The sequence below is a fragment of the Manacus candei genome, unplaced genomic scaffold (genome assembly GCF_025592945.1).
Source record: "Manacus candei isolate 608988 ecotype Guabito, Panama unplaced genomic scaffold, ASM2559294v1 h1tg000014l, whole genome shotgun sequence".
Lineage (NCBI taxonomy): Eukaryota > Metazoa > Chordata > Aves > Passeriformes > Pipridae > Manacus > Manacus candei.
In genome coordinates, this window is record NW_026138062.1 from 69816499 (window position 1) to 69837920 (window position 21422).

Genomic DNA, 21422 nt, shown 5'->3' on the forward strand with positions numbered 1-21422 from the left:
TGGGTAAGCGTGGGAATGGCCGAGCACGGTGCTGCTCCTCAGCCACCCGTAATCATAATGGCTTTTGGAGAAATGAAACCAAAGTGGTCTGAACTAAACAGATAAAGTATCATATGCAGGGATGGTTGGAAAGCACGAGTTAGTTTTATCTGCTTTGCAGCAAAGACACAGGCTGCCACAGGCGACATTTAGGTCCAGGCCAGCTAACATGTATATAAAACATCAGATGAGACTTTTCTGGGTGTGGACAAGAGCTCAGCTACCAAACAAACACATGCTTCAGCTCTCCTGTAACAAGCAAGCCCTGGCAAGAAGTAAAGTACATGAAATGCACTACTTTTTCTCATTTAATAGTGTTGGCACAAGAGTCAGGGAGTTTTCCACCTGCTGACCATGTATGACCAAGCTGCTCAATGTATTACAAATGGCCGAAAAATTCATCTATACCACGTAAAAATGCCCCCCGACATCTACAATCAGTCCTAAACAGCCAGTTGGTCGTGATAATCTGCAAAAAGCAAGACACTCAGGCTTCATTATTGCATCTTCCAAGTCTGAGAAAGGCGGCAGAGAGCAGACTGGGAGTGAGAATTAATCTTCAGACTTTCTGTGTGGCATCGGGCAAGCTTCAAACTTGCACCCTGCTTACACCACAGCAACATAAAGTTAACAACACTTACTTGGTGACCTCACCAGGGTAGACTTCATGACTAAATGCCCAACACACAATAACTTTCAAAAGACTCGGTATTGGTCCCTGAACATCTGGTAAGAATATGGAGATTAGCCAAGTAACTCCTTAGACAGGTGAACAAGGAAGCTGTACAGTTACCAGTTTCTTGGAAGAAGAAAAAAAAATGGAAATTTCTTTGCAAAACAGACACACATTTAACTTCAATAACAGCAATGTACATTCTTTGTTACTTAAAAATATATACCTATTAAATTAATTTAGATAGGAATTTAAGTACAAAAAAGTTTATTTCACTTATTCCTTTAAGAAGATACTTTGATGCATCAAGTTTTGTAGATTTTTCTGAAAAAAAAACCAAAAACAGTTCTAAAAAAATTCATTTTTTTAAAGAAAACTATAAGCTAGTACAATTATTCCTTCCTTTGATCCTACCTTCCTAAAACACCAGCAACTAAACACCTAGATGATGGTGATTATTGAGGGAAGGAAAAGACAATTATTTATCTTATATGGAGCACACTGTAGCAAAAACATAAGTTCTGTCTATAAATCATTACATTACAGAACATACACTAAACAGGCAGTTGCTGCTTCTTGACAAGGCAACTTTCATGCTGATCCCAATGGAATTTTACCCTGATTAATTACTTGCCAGATTCATTCACAGACAAGTTTAGGCAGCATGGAGTCAAAGGAGAGAGCGAGGAATGCAGTGTTTTGGCATAAAAACAATCGCTTCTTAAAGGCAAAGTATCTATTCTGTAATTATAACATTGAACTTAAGTTAGATTTACAATGATTTTTTTTCTAATTGGTTAGTTAAACCTGTGATATTTAGAAACCCTCCATGCTTTCATTTTTCTCATGAAGATATTCCTGTTTTCTCAGATGGTTTTAATTGACTTTTTATATGCAGTGACAAAACTACTTAATGGAACTTTCGCTCAGAAGCATCTGAGTTTGAGTTTAAACTAGAATTAGCTGTGCTCCTCTCAAAAACAGAAGCAAAAATAATTTAATAAGTAACATATTTTTCAGCATTATAACCATCAGTTTCACCATGGATTATATTTCACCATGGATTGCTTTCAGACCACAGCACAGCACAAACCTTAATACTGGATTAAGGTTTAAATTAGTATCTACATATTTACAATGGTAAAGAATCATCACGTGCATATACACCCAGTATTTCTCAAGTGCACAGAAAGATGTAGCTGAGCAAAGACAGGTTTGAGTTTGCATATGGTCACTGCTACTGCCTGAATGCTGGGGTGTCCTTCCCTGTGCTCAGATTTATGTGGCCTGTGACAGGTAATGACTTACCAAAAATGCCCTAAGTACCAGCAGGGTACCAGGCTCCAAAAATTAATTTATTAAGTTCCATCCACTAGGTCAGTTTACAGTGGTCTCATCCTACCTAACAGTGGTTAGGCAGATTAATATTTTCATTATGAAATCAATACCCAAAGTCTCCATGTCGCAGGAGGAAACGAGGACCCCGTAACCAGCCTGGTTTAAAGAGCACCTTCCTCTTCCCTCTCATTTCCTGCATGGTAAGTTGTGGACCAGGAGGAATAAGGAAGTGTCCAGACATGAATTACCACAACACCTGCATTAACAGATCATACTGAAGCACGTGTGAACTGTAACATTCAAGTGTATTTTATTGAGTGTTATAAAATATATACAATCTTGAAACAGCGCATTTCACACAGAGGTTGTAAGACCTTGTTGGTATCACTACAGCACTCAACAAAGAATACACTTCCTATCAAATGAGCAGACCAGAGAGCTAGGAAAAAACAAAACTACTCTATTTCAGATTACAACCTCTTTCAACGCGCTGCTGCTTAAGGCTATATTTGTGCTACCTGAGTTGATTTTGTTAACTTCACAGTTTTTTGCATCTCCAGGAAAGGGGTGGGGGGGAGCAGAGAGGATTGATGGTGCACACTTTTCAAAACACAAAAGTAGCAAGAAAAACGTTGGTAGTCGCTTTGTAAACTTTGCATCAAAAATATGAAAAAGAAAAAATGTGGTACTTACAAAACTGAATAGAGTCGACTTAACAATCTTGAATCTAAAGTGAGATCAAGTAAAAAAAAAAACCCTGCACTTCATTTCACAATGTACTTCAGTTTCACCATACTGGAAAGTCATGCAAAAACTGATGCCTGTTTCTTCATGTTTATACCACTGTTATGTCACCAATCTTGTGTGCGATGTCATACTACAAAAAGAAAGAATATCGTTAATCTATATTAACAAGATGCTAGATACTGTCATATACAGTAATTAAATGCACTATTCAGATCATCAACCAACTTGAGGCCATTCAGATTAGGGTTTAAACCAGTGTCTCACAGCAAAGTGGTGCAGTGGTGCAGCAAACTGACACTCCATTTATTAGTGCACTGTAAATGAATGTAACTTTAACTTGATAGTAAAATTTCAGTACCTTTACACAGGTTATTTAACAATCCTCGCGGATTTCCCAGTGCAGACCTACTACAGTGCATTTCTGAAGTACCTGTCAACATCTGCTAAGGTGTCTCTTTCCTCAACTGCATAACAGTAACCTGAATTATCAAAGAACCACACATTTTTGTTTTTTACTGTTATAAACACTGTTTTCTTTAAGAATCCAGTGACTCATCCCAATCTGCATACTGGCTTGTTTTACCATTTCCTTAGAAATCAGTTTTAGTTCCCTGACTATTTTTATTGACATTTCTGAGGATACCTTTTTGTTGCACAAAGATAATAAACAATTCTTTGTTCTAGCTACAGTTCTTTATCAGCTCTGTGAACTCTTTGACTTCTTATTCTAAGACTGATATTGTAAGAAAAGTGGTAACTCAGCATTTCTGCCACCACTCCAAGCCACAAAATGCCGTTTCTACGTGCTGTCTGTGCTCAATTGCTGCTGAGAGTCACCATTATTAATTTTGGAAACATAATATTCCACCAGAAGACAACTCTTCCTAATTAATAATCCACAAATGTATATGGATGCATTGCATTTACTGGTAACATCTCATTTTCTTACTCCCCCATTTCAGCTTATTACAGGCCTTTGTATAATTACACAAGTCCTCGCAGATTTTTAAAACATGCCTCAATGCCACAACAGTTTCTCCATAAGGCCAGTAATTAAAACAAGTGACTCAGGCTACCTCTCTGCAACATCTCACTTTCTTCCTTGCGAACTGTCACGCTGCAATTAGAATTACACATCAAATAAAATCTTCCAGTTGCACGTGACAGTAAAATGAACTGAGCCCCTTCCCAAAGCCTTGCTTGGAAGCGTAACTGGAATCAGTACCAAGGACTGCTTGGCATGAAACCAGGACCTTTGGCTTCTTTCGATTTAAGGCTATTACCTGGCATGCAAACCTGTTTCACAACTTCATTCTGGCTATTTCTTATGTAATTATTCTTTTAAGGAATACTAAGAGGTGTATTAATTGGCACTGGATGCTGAGGCAAGAAGTGTCCTTTCTGCCTGTGTTCCTGTCTTTGCACCAAGGATCACACAACAGTCCTACTGCCCACCTCTCGCATTAAAAGCCCTCAAACAGATAATGAGCTAATAATTAGCAAACATATGCTTTCTAAATAAATATTAGGCTGCTCCCCACAGTTCATCCTGTCTCATTTTACTGGAAAACCCTGAAGAAACAGCGCTCTTACACACCAAAACATTTGTAAATCCAGCTTTTCTCAGGGATAAGGCAGGCTTGCAAGCAGGGGTTCATGTAATGATGTGTCTCCAGCAAGCACATCCTCTTTGCTCCCCTTCATGAATGAGTCAAGGGATAATTAACACACCTTGCTTACGGAGAAAATTCTGCTACGTGGCACACAGATGAGCGGGGATGGGGGGAGAGCTTTTGATAGTCCAGTCGTTTGGAAAAGCAAATGCTCTTTAAAATCTGATACTTAAATGAGCTACGAAGGCAAAATGGAACAAATACAGCATAATCTGTCCTCCTTTGCCTGTGCTGCCCTGATACTTTCAGTCTTGATTTTCTTTTTCTTTCCTTCTCATCTAAGTACATCTCTAGCAATGGAAAAAAAAAAAAGAAAGATGCAGTCTGGCAAGTGAACTCTAGCATGCAGCTAGAGGCTATTCATGCAGCTGTGATAAAGAATAAATAAATAATAATAAAAAATATTAAAATCCACCCCCCAGTGTTGTAACCTATAAACAAGATGTGGTAAGTCCTTTGGATCATGAAAGGAAAACTATAAGTTAATAAGAAACTACTGTCTGCCCAGGTACTTGCAATCATAACCCCATTATGTTTAAGCTGGAAAACCAGAGGCTGGTTTAAAACACACTCTATGTAACGTAGTTTAAAGTGCCTATTGCCTAAAACAGAGGCAAGTGAGTGAAAATGGTTAGGGACAAAAAATATGATAGAAAAGGGTAGTAGAAGGAAGAACCCCCCACAAAAGCATGATCAATAGCATCATACCACACTCAGAAAAAAGGGAAAACCTGTCTAAAACTCCATCCTGCTTCAGCAGTGAAATCCATCCCGCAATCAGAAACAAAAAGGCAGCATGTGACAGAAAGAGGAAGGTCAGGCACCAATTTAAGTTGGAAGCTGTAGGCAGAGGAAAGTTGTACAGAACACCAAGCACAGAGCAATTTGTTGCTGACAAGGCCAATGATGCCAGGAAGGAGCTTTCCATCTCTCTGTGTGTATCTCAGCCTGGCAGAGTAAGCAAGCACACATGGTTAGACACCTCCAATATCAGCAATGATGAAGGAAAATAACACACCTTGATCCTGTATTTCCATTATCCTACTCTGAGAATACCTTCCAAGTCACCTGCAGTGAGCAGCAGGGAAAGGGTGGTGAGGGAGCACGAAGTGGTCCAGCAGAGTGATTAGGACACCAGCCCACTTAAACACTTGGTCCTGCACACTACTGAGTGGGAGCAGAGAGAAGCTGCTTCACTCCGAGGTGATGCCAAGCAGGCATCCAAGCTAGGATCTCTGACCAAACCTCTGGAGGGAAAGCACTGGCAATGGGCTTTGGGAGATCTTTCACCCTCAAAAAGCTGCATAATGAGATCTGCCTTACTATTATTTTTACTACAACTTGAAATACCGAAGGAGTGTTGTAAGTACTGGAAGAGTGACTGTTGCCTGGGCAGAATTAAAAACCAGCAAGCAGCAGGGGACAGAGACAACCACAGATGGCCTGAACAAGATAACTGTCTTTAAATACATCTATTTCAGAATTTTCTAAGACTATGAAAGAGGTGAAAATAAGCACTAAGATGGGCATCTGAGGAAGACTGAAAAGATTTGCCAAGAATAACTTTAAAAAAAATGACAGTGCAATGGGAAACTCTAGTTTCACAACAGAACTACTTCCACTCTAACAGCTACGGAAGACAATTAACAACGAGAAAATCTTAACATCAGTAAAAATCACACAGCTAAATCCTGACAGAGACAGGTCATCAACCCTAATCCTCCACTTCATTAATCGGACTCCTCTGCCTTGGGATTCTTTTGTTGTTCTTTTAATTGCTGGTGAGTGAGCTTCTGTTAGCCATGTCAAGCACTAAGGATATCCTCAGCTTCCTTGCACATTCAGCAATTTCCCCCATTGTACAAACCATAAAGCCAGCAGCAAATTAAATAGTTAATACAGCTGGCACAGAGCTGAGATGATGTCAGAATAAAATTCATGTGTGTAACGTAACGACCCAGTTCTCACTGTCATGCTGGATACCCCACTCGGAGGGCTGATTAAAATCCCAGCTTGCTCAGGTAACACCAGGGGCAGGGAAATTATGCTGATTTCTAACAGGCAACAGAAAGCACTGTTGAGCATAAAGGCTCTTCTAACCCTCCTTCCAGCCCTTTCATCTAGGAATAAAGGATTTTAGTGGGTTGCCTGAGATTCCTGCCTGCCCACCCAGTTCAGATATGCATATATAATATTTAAAATAATACGCCTAAAATACTTCAAGTAGCGACACAACCCTGATTTTAAAGACATATAATTTATGTTTAGAACTTCGATGCTTTTCAAGTATGCAAGCCTGGCATGATCAGAGTTGTAGGTTATCTGTACAAGAATCACAGTTTTTCATTGTCTTGCTCCTAAAAGAACAGGCACAATTATGATCTGGGGATTTCTTTTTCCCCTAAATGAGTGGCAAATGAAGAAACATTGTTGGTGACCTCAACTTCAGTCTGAGGAATACTGATATTTTAATGACTAACTCTAAGCTCTCGTCCATACTAGTCAATCAGGCATTGGCTACATCTTTTTTTTTTTTTTTTTGGTAAAAAAAAGGATATAGAAGTACTTCCATCAGAGCAACAGTGTGTATAAATATAGTGTTTCTCACCACAACTGTTAAAACCTATCAAAAACTACATTCAACCTCAGCTGTACATTTCTGCAGTTTACAGGTTTTTATTAGAGCTTATTAAAAAAAAAAGTCTCTACAGATGCAGATTACAAGAATCATTTTCTCACCTAAATTTATTTCCTGAGTAAGCAACAAGAAAATAACCACCTGGCACCTAAGAAGGTTTCTTAGCTTTCTGTTGGGAAACATATTCTTAGCAAGTCACTGCAAAGCACAGTACAGTCAGTTGTGTTTGGGCACAGAAGACATGGAGAGAGGCTGCCAAGGCATCAGCCATGGGGGACGTTCCTAATTCCCAAACATAACATTTATTACTTGGTTTCAATATAAAGCACTCATATTTCACCATAATTTTTTTTTTCCAAGTGGGACAAAGACAGTATAGGAGACCACAGCACTTTACATTTTTTTTAAAGTTCTGTTTTAAACACAGATGGCATACAAAGTCATTAAACAGGTTACCTAAAGAGGTCACCCAAACCACAACTCAAATCTGAAGAGAAAGAAAAAGAATATTGCAATGCTTAAGCAACTTCATATTGAATTACAAAATACAAGGACAAAACCAGGGCAAGACCGAACAGTTCATTTCAAGCTGTGTCCTTTTAGTAAGTTTGAATTTTTCTCACGTACCAACAAGGAACAGGAAAGAATACATGAAAATAAAGTAATTGCAAGCTTTATTTTTTATCTTACAGCTGAGATGAACTGTTTCTGGTCTTGACAGTTACAGGATTGGAAGTGACATGGAAGGGCATTTTATTCATCTGGATAAGGAGTGCAGTGCTACCAGCCACAACATAAGCTTTTTGACATGTTCCACAAACCACCAGCTGTGCCCCAGAGTTGGCACTTTCTTTAGCAGTCACAAGCAGTTCAGCAGTTTCATGTATGTATTACCACCGTTTGCCTTTGTTCCTGGTCTAAGGGTATCGGTTTCCCTCCCACCTGAACTATTCTACTGGTAAACAGAAATCTAAAGTAATAATTTTATCTTGGTCTCCTACAGCTAAGTAAGGCACAGCACAAGTGTTCTGACTTGAGCTAAGTTTCTTAGAAACACCACCCACTCAGCTGCCTGTCGAGTCACCAGCGAGTGGCTGCTGCTGAGAGCTCTAATCAGAGACCTTAAACCCTGAGAACAAACACTCGCTGCAACTTCAACTTCCGTGAAATCCAACTAATCCCCACTGCTGTTCCGTGGGTAAAATATTACCAACTGACATGAAGCAGGGAGATTCAGAGTCCTGGATGGGATAACACACTTACAAATCCCAGAGCAGGCCAAGTCACAAGCTATAAAAAGGTGCTACTTCACTTGCACAGCAGTAACTGGCCACAAGACACAACGCCTTGAGTTTCTTTCCCATACATGCGGGAATGTAAGTTGAAAAATGGACATAAGTGGAAGCTATTATACCAATGGTACTAAAAATTTTTTTAATGTACTTTAAATGGTACTATAAGTTACTTTTATAGCTCTTTACCATGTGATTTAGTATTCCTTGATACCAAATTCTGAGCAAGCTGCTACCTAACCTGAGTGGCAGGAGATGTTTGTGCCCTGAGCACCAAGTCTGGAGTGTTCAGGAGTCTACAGTTTCTTCTGTTTCTTTATACAGTACTGTTGGTAATAATATAACCAAATGCATCATATGCAGAAATTATGCACGGTAGGAAGAGTACAAGGCTCTGCAATTTAAGTAATGAAGGCATGCTGGCTATACGAGCAACTCTAAATGCAAAAAAGTTCTGCAGACTCTGAAAACCCCTAAATCAGATGTTGCTAGAAACCAGAGTAAAGGAAAGGCTCCAACAAGTTGGAAAGTTCGTGTGTGCTTCCAGAATCCACGTCCCTGGCACAAAACTCCCCAGACTCACTGCTTTTCTCTCCCCATTTTGCAATTAGGAAAAATACTTCAGGAAAGAGAACACAATACCCTTCAGGTACAGCACTCAACTTTCATCCTGCCTGCAGCTCCCAGAGCCACAGCATCCAGCCCTGAGAAGTGGGACAGCTGTCAATGCATCACACAGCTTTCTGCGCTTCCCAGCGGACAACGCTGCCTCTGGACACTTTTTCCCCCCAAGAAAAAATTAGATAAGCAAAGATAAAATGATGTGCTTTCAGATGTTAATGTCTCTTCTAATACTGCCACTTTTTTAAACTGTTACATAACCCAGTTGTGTAACCAACACACTCAACTTCTCCGTAAGGCTGCTCCCCTCCCGCCATCCATCAACCCTGGCATCAGAGAGGGCTCCGGTGTGAGTTGCACAACTTCCTTTGCTTCCCAAATAACATGGTACAATTGTCCTCCGTCTGTTTCTTGTGCTAATCCACTAAAAATGAGGACCCAGACAGCACCTGCTGCCACTTCATGCTACTGACTCTCCATATTCCAAGCAACCTGACCAGTAAGTACTTCAACAGCTGAAAGCTGAAGTCTTCAAAATGCCAACTTACAAGGGTGACAGTAACACTGACTTAATATGAAAATCAAAGGATCCTTAAAGGATCCCTGTTTTCAGAAGCTTGACTTTGAATGGAAGTCAGAAGCAGCACAACCCTCTAGGCCAGTTTTCTGCCAGAGTGGTTATTTTAAAAAATTAAAGGTTCATACTCTTCCCCTGATAAGCTGAGCCTGCACCATTCTGCAAAAAGCCTAAAGCAAATTAAAAGAGCAACAGAATTATCGTAACTCAAGTGCACTTTTTTTTTTATATTAAGATGCATGTTGTGAGCAGTCACCTACAGTCCTACACAAGTGAAAGGTAGTTTTAAAATAATCTGAGATTTGGAAAGGTAGGCAACATTTATAGCTTCTTTTCATCCTACTCTTGCCTTTGTTTCTTAATCAGCTGTTTGTTTTAAAAACTCTTTTGTTTTATGAATTTTACAGACAGAAAACAAGGTTAAGATGCTGTCATGAACTGATTTCTAAAACAGCCTTTCAGCATTATCACAGAGCTTGCAATAAATGAAGTTTCTCCATCCAACAAGTAAATTTTTGAGACAGTAAGCTCAAAGGACACAGCCAAAGATGTTCAGAGAAACAACCAACCAACCAGATAGACTTTAAGAAACTTTATCCAAGGCATTGTTTAGTATATATACAAGGATCACGAAGGTTCTGTAGAACTACCACATGATGAGTGCCCTCTGTTCTTTCAGGACACTCAGGAAAGCTTGACATGGTTTGTTGGAATTCCACAGAGAAGCTGGAGGTACTCAGCTTCTGGTTCACGGTCACCTATTCTCAAAAAAAATACCTGGAGCAGCTGAGGCATGCAAGAGCCATCTGTGACAAAACTGCCACCATAAGCTCAAGACTTCCATCCTAAGTCTTGACGTTGATGGTAAAAAGTGTAGGAAAAGTTTCTTAGAACTCTACAAAAAGAGACAAATCCAAACCTTCATTTTTATTAGTGTTTCCCTTTGTATTTAAGCATGATTCTTAATTTGAAATAGAAAAAACTCCTAAAGGTTTTCCCACCAGTACTTCAGATGCTTGTGCACACATGCATCGGGGGTTTTATTTACACAGAAAGAAGGGACTGGAACATCTGGCATGGCACAGGTACACATTAACATATGAAGATATGCATGCATTATAACACAAACATGCCTACACTAGGAGCAAAAGTAAGCTAATTATACCTCCAATGATATGAGAATTATACATGTCATTAATGCAAACAGAGCTCATGCTGGACTTTGCTTCCTAAAACTAATTATGTGCCCAAGACAAGACTGGAGAAATCACATTAATCTCAGGTAAAATGACAGGGGAAATAATCAGTTGGTTTGCAAAGCCAAGGGGTGCAGAGTATGCCAAGTCAACTTCCTTTGAATTGAAAAAGGTGCACATTAACTGGCAACATAAAACCGAGCATTTTATCAACATGCTTTGAGTGCTGCAAACCTGCTTTTTTGAACTTTAAAAGAAAAAAAATAATCAGTTTCAGGATTTTTTGGTTCTACTGAAAATAAAGAGGGATGAAATGGAATCTAAAGTTCCTTTCAAGCCTTATGTTTTCAGAATGACTTGATATCTAAACTTAGATATCAGTAAGTGCATGTTTTAAAATCTCTAAAGTTTTAGTTCTCTTAGGAATTAATGTGGGAGTGGAAAGCAATAAATAAAATGATTAATGCCAGCAGGGTATACACAGCCATATTTATTAGTTCACTTCCAATTACATAAAAGAGAAAGCTGAAGCCATACACAAGTGCTGCTTTAAAATAAAAGACAGACTACTGTTTTCTCCAACAGTTTTATTTCAAAAAGTACACAAGTCTGTCATGGAACTACAGCGTTTTAAAATTTTGAATTTTTTTTTTTTTTTTTTTTTACAAATTCACTCACAATACTCATATTTTAAAATACCATTCCCCCAAAAGTGTGAATATAAAACCTCATACTGAAATTCATATCAAAGTCCATGCTTTGTGCATGAGAAGTGTAATGTAACATCGTAACATTTGGGATTCCAGGAAGTTTTATTGCTCCGATTTCAACTGAGCTGTGCCTCAATGCTAGAGGACCAGTAACCAAAGGGTCCCATAAAGCACCTATCAAGTGTATAAAACATGGTTTAAGTGACACAAATAGCTTAATGTCTTTAGACTGGAACAGAGACCTAAAGTGATCCAGAATATACACTGCTCAGAACAAAACTAAAAGCTTGTCATGGAAACCAGTAGTATACAATATTCAGCATTACAGAAAAAACTTGCAATTAAGAAGTCTTACTTGCACTATTAAGCAGGAAGCATACATCTAATATGAATGCAACTATCCAGAGTTGATAAAGACGTATGCAATGTACATTTCTCTCAAAAGTCATGTTTCACCCCTCCAACAAGGCATTTCTGTGCACTATACAGTTTTGGAAGAAGTATTCATTTTTCAGGGAAGGAAGTTTCACACAATTATCTTTAAATACCCACTGCAGGAAGTTTATGAAGATGCTTGAACTGTATGGACAAGTGTTACGGAACCTCTACAGTATTACAAGTCTAACACTTTATTCACACCATGCTAAAATTGAGGGGTTTCTTCCTATATATAGTAGTCCTCAACAGGCAAGTTTACAGTCATGACATTAACTAGAGGTTTCTTGAGCTCACTTAAGAGTATTTACAAAATGGTACCACCCTCCCTACCCCCTCCCCCTTTTTTCTTTTTTACTCAAATGAGACATTAAAAATGCCACCTCCTAACTGGTATATCAGCTGCCATTACTTCCTAAAAGTGTTCTGTTAGCAGAGCTATCTGTAAGATTGGACACCTCACGTGTTTAACCAGTTCATCTCCTACACAGCTAGAAATCATTGTTAGACTACAGTAGCTGCCTTTGAGAATCATAATCCAGTGTAAGTGAACAATCTAGTGACAAAAGAAATAATTTATAATTTATAATACCAGTATTATGTTCTCATAGTAGTGTTCTATCCATCCAAAAAGGCATGATGATAGCAACTTGAGGCCAAGTTTACCCCAAGTCAGGGGTTCTTTATTTCAGATAAGGACTATGTCAGATTCTATTTCTCCTCTTTTTCCATGCAATTACATAAATAGACAGACACTGTCAAGGCTGCTAAGCCTAACAGCCAGGCTCTGAGGGCACATCACGCTGTCCTTCTGTCCATTTATTATTTTGCACAAGCTGACAGAGCATCAAGCATGTGTAAACTCTGCTCTGCTTGCTTTACTGAGATAGGTTTCTGGTTCTGAGTGTCCTAGGGCTTAACTGACTGTAAGTGCAGGGTCTCAGGCCAAACCAAAAGAACAAAACAAAACAAAAACAAACCAAAAGAAACCGAACAAAACCCACCAAAAAACACATATGACCACAGATGGCTAAGAACCAAATTTAGTAGGTTTGCTGCCTGGTTGCTTAGGTTTATAGCTATCTCTCAGTCTGTGATTCAGCTTAGTTTTGTACTCAACTTGTATTTATAACTATACCCTTTTAATTAAGGAAGGCCTTAGTTTCAAGGTAAACAATCAGTGTACAATTAACATCTTGGAAGTCTCTTCTGTCACAATAATAGGATGCAAGAAGATGTCTCCCCATCTATTGTTCTTCAGAAGCTATGTTTGGCACATTTACTAAACCTATTATTTACCACACATATAAAAATCAATCATCCATCTCATTGGTACAACAACTGAACAGTTTTCAGGAATATAAACACTTAAATCATAATTAGCAATTGAAGGAGTGACATTTTGAAATACAGAAGAATACAGAGAGAGACACTGAAGTCACATCCAAAAATAGGCATGAAGAGGTATAAATAGTACATAAGAATCAAGAAATCAGATCACAGTGTCATGTTTTAAGAACTGTACCATCATCTAAGCACCTGTTCAAACAGTATGTTTAGGCACCAGAAATTTCATAAAAACTGAAGTTACAATCAGGCAAAGTTTATTGACAAGGCACACATGAAAGATAAAAAATCTGATCTCTAACAGCATCAGCTTACAATCTAAAAAAGTCCCAAATGTGTAAAACTAGGTCTAGAATACTTAATAGCCATTCAAGTTTCTAAATTCGGTATGAAGGGTATGTTAGCATTATAAAATGGTTTGGGTTGGAAGATGACCTTGTACCAACCACCCTGCCATGGGCAGGGAAATTTCTTTACATTAATAGTGCCAGCCAAGGATTGTGCATCTAATTACAGATAGGACAAACATTTAGTAGTAAGCCAAAGAATTCATCACAGAACTATAAGCAGCTACAAAAAAGCAGACACTAAACCTAGAAGTTTGGGAAAATGTTTTCTCTCACACTGTTGCTACACACAAACTATCCTAACATCTTTCAACAGGCTATTCAGATATTTCCTTCATCAACATCAGTGCCACATACTATATACTTTTAGAGCTTTCCAAAATACCCTGCAGTTCAACAACTATAGCTAGAATAAGTTGAAGGGACTCTCCCCCACCTGCCCTCCACACAAGATGAAGAAGGTAGAAAACAGGAAGGAAGATAAAATCCACAAAGAATCAAGCTGCACTAAGTTTTAAATCCAGCTTTCACAGGTATGTAATATCAGTTACCAGAAGCTATCAGAAGTCCTAAATACATGTGAAAGTAAGAGAAAGAATTGTTCTGTTTCTCCTGTATTGCTTTAATTTTGCAAAATTGGGAAGAAGCGTTTTTAATTTTGAAACATGAGATCTGCATGAACAATTCTGGATAACTATTTGCTCTCAGCTGCACAAAACTCTTGCTCTTAAAAAGTCTGAACATTGGTTCAGAATATTTAGGGCTGTTGAAGAGGCAAGGAGAAATGAGCTTTAAACTCCTTGCAAATTCACACAGGAAGACATTAGCATCTTGAGTAAAGGCTGACTACTGCTTACATGTATATGGGAAAAGTTGTTTCCACAGTGATGTTAGAGGACAGATATCCAATACCAGTTACTTAACAGTTTAATAGCTCTCATTAAATCCCCATGGAGCTTCTAGGTAATTGGTTTGGAAAAAAAATAAGAGCACTGCCTTAGTATCTAAACAGGCGTTGGAAAATGCAAGGTACAATTACCTTGAAGACCTGTATAAAGATCCATAATTCATTCTTACTGTGACAGTAACAGCTGATTTATAGATCTTAAAGCTTAGGTACCATCACCAACAACCTGACAGGACCTCTTGCATCAGATAATGTAAGTATTAAGTCAACCTGACTAGAACTAGTTATTACAGAAAAATTCATGTTTCAAAGAGCTTGCAAGGTCTCCTGTCACACTTCCACTCACTGACATTTTAAATTCAGAGTAGATTAATTAAACTAATTGAACCAATTAAATAACTGGCTGCCCCTGAAATAAGAGCTCAAGTGCTCCAAACAAACATTACCAGATCAAAGAACCACATAAATATGAACAGAATTCAAAGTCATCCTCAGTATTTCAGCCCCATGCAACTACATCAGAGTTCAATATCAAGTTAAAATATTTCTGTTATTCCATAATTGAGGATAAAGTTACAGGAACTCTGAGAAACTCCATGGTCTAAATATGAAACGCTTTGTTAATTCTCCTTTACTGTTACACATTCAGGACTGCACATTAGCTGACAGTGTCAGTATCTCTTCAGTAACCTACCACAGGTCCAAATACCTTCAGTGTCCAATATTTACTTAGGAACTTCAACACTTTTTGCAAATAGTTCAACTGTCATATACTAATAAGTTTAAAATTAAATCTGAGAATTGGTGGCTTTTCAAACTAACTTGTTCATTTGCTTCAAGGACAATTTCATGCCCGTGTTTAAATGAGGGATGGAACACAGTAGTTTTCTCTAATACTTACAATGAACACTTTAAAAAACAGCTTTTAAATTAATAATATTTTATACTATCGACCCATCTTTGCTTTGTGCTGGAATCATCACAGGAACAGCTCCCATTCTACTTAAATTAGGTGCAGCTACCTTTGAAGGTGCAAAGGTTGGGTTTTGACCAGGAGCACGTTCAAAGTCTTCACTTGGGACTTGGCTATATGGAGTTTTGGTATATCCTTCCATATTTGAGGGAGACATTGAACCCAGAGAAGAACGATTGCTGCCGATGTAGCTGCGAGCTGTTGAACTGCGGCTTTTGGGAGGTGGAACATCTTCTCTGAAATACACAAAAAAAGAGTTGCAGAACAAGAGTTCAGTCACCATTACTGTGTGGGAGCTTAAAAAACATGTATTCAGTTTGTTTCTTTCTATTCTGATGCAGTAGCCAAAAAAATCTTTACGTCTTCCTTTAAAGTAACAAAAAATTCAAGTATTCATTGCCTTTAAAATGTTTACTGAAATTAGACATGACTACAAAAAGTCCTCTGACAAACAGTTAGCATGTTAATAAGCTTTCCAGATTAAGACAAATCTCAACTGTTAAGTATCTTACTTGCAGAAATACACATTTAAAAGTTAATCTTCCAATAATACTGCTCAGAAACCAGAGACATGTTGTTACCTGATATCGTGATGTACTTCTTTCTCATATTTCTTCTCTCTGTGCTTCTTACAGCAACAGAAGACGAGAAAAGTCAGTACAGAAAGACCCAGCAGAGTTCCTATAATAGCTCCAGCAATTATACCAGCTGTATTTACGGCTAGAATAGATAAATAACAATACTGTTTGTTAAGTGTCAAAGTTATAAGACCAACTTTCTTTTAACATTAAACCCAGTATGTTTCACATGATCCACGTTAATAGCACACCACTGAATCAGAGAGATGCTCAATCACACTCATTTAAAACAATAATAAGACTTGAACTGGCACCCACCAGTTACAGAGTGTTGGATTTGAGTTTAGAGAAAAAAGACTATTCAGTTTTCATACACAGTTTTCATACATATGTGACCATTACACAGCAAACACTTACGAGGGGTGACATTCAGCTGAACAGAACATTCATCCGTGCCAACTCTGTTTGAGGCCACACAGTTGTATAAACCAGAATATTCTTGAGAGGCGTTTTTCAGAAGAAGTTCCCCTGTATCTTTATCTACAAACAACAAAAGGTAGAGGTTTATCATTTTGCAAAGTTTAATTCCATACACAGTACTACAGAATTATTAATCCAGCACATACATGAAATCTAAACTTAAAAATGCCATATTAAAGAGATACAGACAGAAACAAAAGCCTATCATGCTGTAAACCACTATTATTTGTAAAAGTCTGTTAGAAATTTATTCCACGGGATTTGACTTAATATTAAGCCTACTGACTAATTGCTCTGTCAATGGATAGGAACAGATGCTACTCTCAGTGCTCTACAGCCTTGCATTACGTTATCTGACATGACTAGAACTAGATATGACAGAAAAATTCATGTTTTAAAGAGCTTGCAAGGTCTCCTGTCGCATTTTCACTCGCTGAGATTTTAAGTGTAGATTCGTGTTACCTTCAGATGCTATAGCCAATTCTCTCATCTTAACACAGAATTCTATAATACAAAAGATGAACTGCACCCCAAAGCCACCACCCTCCCTCTTCTAAATCAATTCTACACAACCAGCTCAGGTGTCTTTAGAACTCACGCACAGCGTGAGGTGGACCTAACCCAAACGTGTGCTCCAATGGGTGACCAACTAAGTCCAGCTTAAGCAGATTCCTCAAGAAACAGTGAAAATAAAGAGGTTTTCCCCAGACTGTCAAAGCCATTGACAGCTACCTTTGTGAGATCCTACCAGGTGAACTTCAACTGGCTTTCATGCTTTAAGTGCCAACAGATCTGCCATGAGCACTGTAAAAGACTCCATCACAAGAACAAAGCACCAGGCAAATACTTTGCTCTACCTGCTGAACCAGTTGTCTAGATTCTTGAGGACATGCTCAGTGTCCCCACACCTACATTCACAGGCCCAAAACTAACATTATCTAATTGAGTTACATGCCACCTTTGCACAGTTCCTCATTGATTCTTGTCTAGCACTGATATTGTCATTGATTGTTTGTTACCATGAGACAAATTTGGGATGTGGGAAAAAAAGGGGCATAACAACAGTAGCCTAAAGTCTTGACTGGTGCAGAGAAGGATATTAATGATCAACCATTCACTATCAAAACAAAAAATGAGATATCAAATAGCACTAGCAGGACACCATTTCAAAACTGAAGCCACATCTGAATTTCCTGAGGCATAAACTACAGGAGCATAGGAGACCCCCACGAGGAAGAACCAAACAACTTTTTGTTCTCTCTCCTCTAGAAATCCACTTTGTCTACTCTTCGATACATGATGTCACGTTGTCCTTTACATCCTGTGCCACCTAAGTTAAAATATGTCTATTTGCAAGCAGATTCTTAAACTTCTACATCTGCAAGAAAATCCTACCATCTCAAAGTTCAAGGTTTTCATAACTACAAGGGAGATCAAAAAGAAATGGTACTAAGCAGTACTCTGTCAAAAAAATATTCTAGAATAACTTTCAGAGAACTCACAAGTTAACTTCTACAATGAAGTTGTCACAATAAAAATCTGATATCAGCACTGTAATAATTTGGAATCCATCAGTCAAAATTCAGAGTATCTTAACTCCATCCTTACAACACGGGTAAGGTGAGCATGATACAGCAGCCTAATGGTAAGAATCTCCACTTAAAGCTTGAAACGTTTCCCAGTATGAATTAAAAAAACAAAATAAACTCCCAACTTGTTTCACAGTCAGTTTTGGTACCCAGTGAGAGGGCAGAAGTGACATTTATCTTGACTACACTATATTAATACTAATTATGAGATGTTCACAAGTCAAACTAAGCCAAAAATACTAATACATTCTTTTAAACTATTTCAGAGTAATAAATCAAGTTTGACAGTACTCAGCACAGAAGTGGCAGGAAGTTCATTTGTGCCAGATACTCTCCTCCAGTCGTAAGACAAAAGTGGGGATCCTTCTTGTGATGCACATTTCAAGGTAACGTCTTTTCCAATCTCCTGTGATCCTTCAATGGAACATTTAGTTCTTGCTGGCTTTACTAATAAACAAAATATCATTGAATTAGTAACAGTCACAATCAAAATGCTTGGTACCTGTGTGCTAAAGATAAAGCTTGTGACACAAACCATTTTTATGTATGGAAAGATTTTCTATGAAATATGAACGAAGCACAGAATTTTTAAAAGTGCTCATTGTTCTGAATATTATTCCCTTCTTCTCCCAGAACAGAATTATGTCCACCCTTCCCAAAGCCTCAATAACAAGTGCATCATCATCACAGATTCAATATGACTTTACTCAGCAGAAGTTTTCATTTTAGACATCGAAGATAGAACGGAATAAGCACATACGAAATGTCACTGAAAACTCAAGAAAATAAATTATCTTACCAAGTACAGTCAACTGTATTTTTCTGCTTTGAACTCCAGGAGCTTTCTTCACTTTGCACTGGTACGTGCCAGTGTCTTCTGCCTTTAAATTCTGGATATCCAATGAAGCATCACCATTTTTGGGATCATTCTGAGTAAATGCCATCCTCCCAGTCTGAGCACCATAATAATGATTATAAATCCTGTCGACAGCATACATAATTATCTATTAAAAAAAAAAATATGGTTCAGAAATCCACTTGGCATGCAAACATTTAAAATAATTTGGTCTCTTCAGTTTCTTGACAGGTTCTTTCCATAGTTTTAATCCCAGAAGTATGACATATCCAAATACCTCCATCTTCAAAATATCACCACACATCTGCCCAAGTATCAATATGTCAGTATTGACTTTTAACTGAAAAAAAAACAAAACCCTGTTTAGAACTGCTCTAATTTCATTCTGTAAACCCTATCTACTAAAAGGAATCTATCATATTATTGTTAAGGCTTCCAATTAAAGGAAAACATTAATAACTAAAAGAGTTAATATATTTAAAATTAAATCCTCATAAACCCGTTATTAATCAGGGAGATAATGCAGGTACAAAAGCAGAGTTTGCTTTCTGGAACTGAGGTGTACTTAATTTGAGAGTTCTTCATTAGAAGGCAAGCTTATAGTGAAAAAATTTCCAGACATTTCATACTTAATCTGCAATTCCAAAATTTCCACTATATTTCATTTGACTGGTGCTTCAAAGTAATTTAAGACCACAAGCATCCCAACCTGAAAAGGTAGAAGCTTAAAAAGTCAGTAACAAAACTTGCACATTGACCTACTCAAACAACTGAAATAACACTGTCCAAAAGAAAGTCTCTACTTACTATTTTTTCCTTCTTTTGATTATCTGCTGGTATCAATACCCACTCAATATCTAGTGGGCCTTCATCTTCCTCCGAGAGTTCAAAAGTACATGGCAACGTTACTCTCTCTCCTTGTGCTTTTTCAAACATTGATTGGTCAACTGAAGTTATAGTTAAGCTTCTCGTTAGACCTACAAAAATATATTTTTTTATGTTTTAAAAACAAGTCACGTGCAGCTTTCACCACAAATGTTCTGTTATATATGAGTATATATTCAAATCCATCGTATACTGTTCCTGTACAGAAATCCTGCCATTAGTCAGACTTGTCACTGTTGGAGAGAACCCATGCAGATCCTGTTACCAAACACAATGCAGAGTCACGTGCTGCTTATTTGGAATCACATCCAACAGGCAGCTACATCTTTCAAGCCACACTTATTTTTTGTACAAATCAAGTCCCATACAGAGCTAAACTGAACATTTTCAGCAGCAGGTTTTCAAGTTTTTAGATAATCACCTTACCACTACTCCCTCAGTGTAAAATGAAAGTTTGGAACAGCCATGAAGTCCGCCAGGATAGACAGAATTTTTGTGAAGTTCTGGCTTAGATCAAGTGAATTTACTCTATCCTGAGTTATAAGGGCTCCTTTACCTACAGAGAGCAGACAAATGAATCCTTTCCAAAAATCTCAATGAGTTTTTTACATTTGTTTGTCCTTTCTGCTTGTCTTACTCCTCTAAAAGGGCTGTGTAATCCTCATCTGCGTGCCTCTAGGCAAAACATGTTTCCAAACAACAAATTTCCCTCAATTCTGCCTTGAAAAAGAATCCATATAGTGACACAGAGCTACTCAAAAGGCCTGAAGCAACATTCCCCTCTTTCACAACAAACTCATTTGTTAGAGATAGAAGGGTTTCCCTTCTATCAAGTGTAGGACTTGCACATCACAGTCAGGAAGTGGAAAGTGTGCCTTTAGTTCGGTATGGAAACAGGTTTGGCACTGGAATATCCACTGTTTTGTCCCCTTTGCTGGGAACCAAGCTCAGATTTTCAGTCCTGTTATGTGTGCACATTGCCAGACAGTCACAGAGATGTGACCACAGCCACAAGAGATTCAAGGCCACAAGGAGAGTGGAGAGTGTAAAGAAGATGGAGTGCCTTGGTGAATCTCTAAAATAACAGCTTCAGATGAAAAAAAAGTTTAAAATCATTATAAACAGTGCATTTGTGCTCTCACTTGCACTTCTCCATATAGTAGAGAAGCTGTAGTGCATTTCTGCAGTAGATAATAGAATCTGCAGAGTTGGAAGGGACATGACAGCTACCCTACCTCACTAAAATTCTGCTCTCTGTCAAGTCTTTGGATTCTCTTCCTGAAACCAAAACAATAGGATCTTTAACAGCTATTAAAAAAAATCCCTTAGAAAGAGAAATCACCTGATATACTGAATTCCAGACAACAGCCTGCAAAAAAAGACCTTCACAATTGTTAATTACAAACATAAGAGTTACAAATTAAGATAGGATTATTTAGTTTCCTACCATTCATGGTATTACTTTGCATGATATTACCTTCATACAGGGTAATATCACACACACACACAAAAACCCCCCAC

The 21422-nt window shown here is 38.1% G+C and overlaps 1 protein-coding gene across 2 annotated transcripts in view; it reads right to left on the bottom strand.

Moving 5' to 3' along the window:
* Nucleotides 1-2336: 2336 nt before the first annotated feature.
* The window catches only part of CXADR (CXADR Ig-like cell adhesion molecule), a 34759-nt gene continuing 15673 nt past the window's right edge, over nucleotides 2337-21422 (bottom strand). The window contains exons 2-8 of one of the 2 annotated variants that reach the window (XM_051779606.1): nucleotides 19824-19993; nucleotides 18960-19164; nucleotides 18452-18607; nucleotides 16509-16631; nucleotides 16095-16233; nucleotides 15563-15749; nucleotides 2337-2927 (exon numbers count right to left, since the gene is read on the bottom strand). In XM_051779606.1, the coding sequence (XP_051635566.1) occupies nucleotides 2886-2927; nucleotides 15563-15749; nucleotides 16095-16233; nucleotides 16509-16631; nucleotides 18452-18607; nucleotides 18960-19164; nucleotides 19824-19993 (1022 nt within the window). In that variant the 3' untranslated portion in view covers nucleotides 2337-2885. Of the gene's footprint in view, nucleotides 2928-11269; nucleotides 15750-16094; nucleotides 16234-16508; nucleotides 16632-18451; nucleotides 18608-18959; nucleotides 19165-19823; nucleotides 19994-21422 lie in introns of those variants that run through there. The other variant, XM_051779605.1, reaches the window with a different exon arrangement.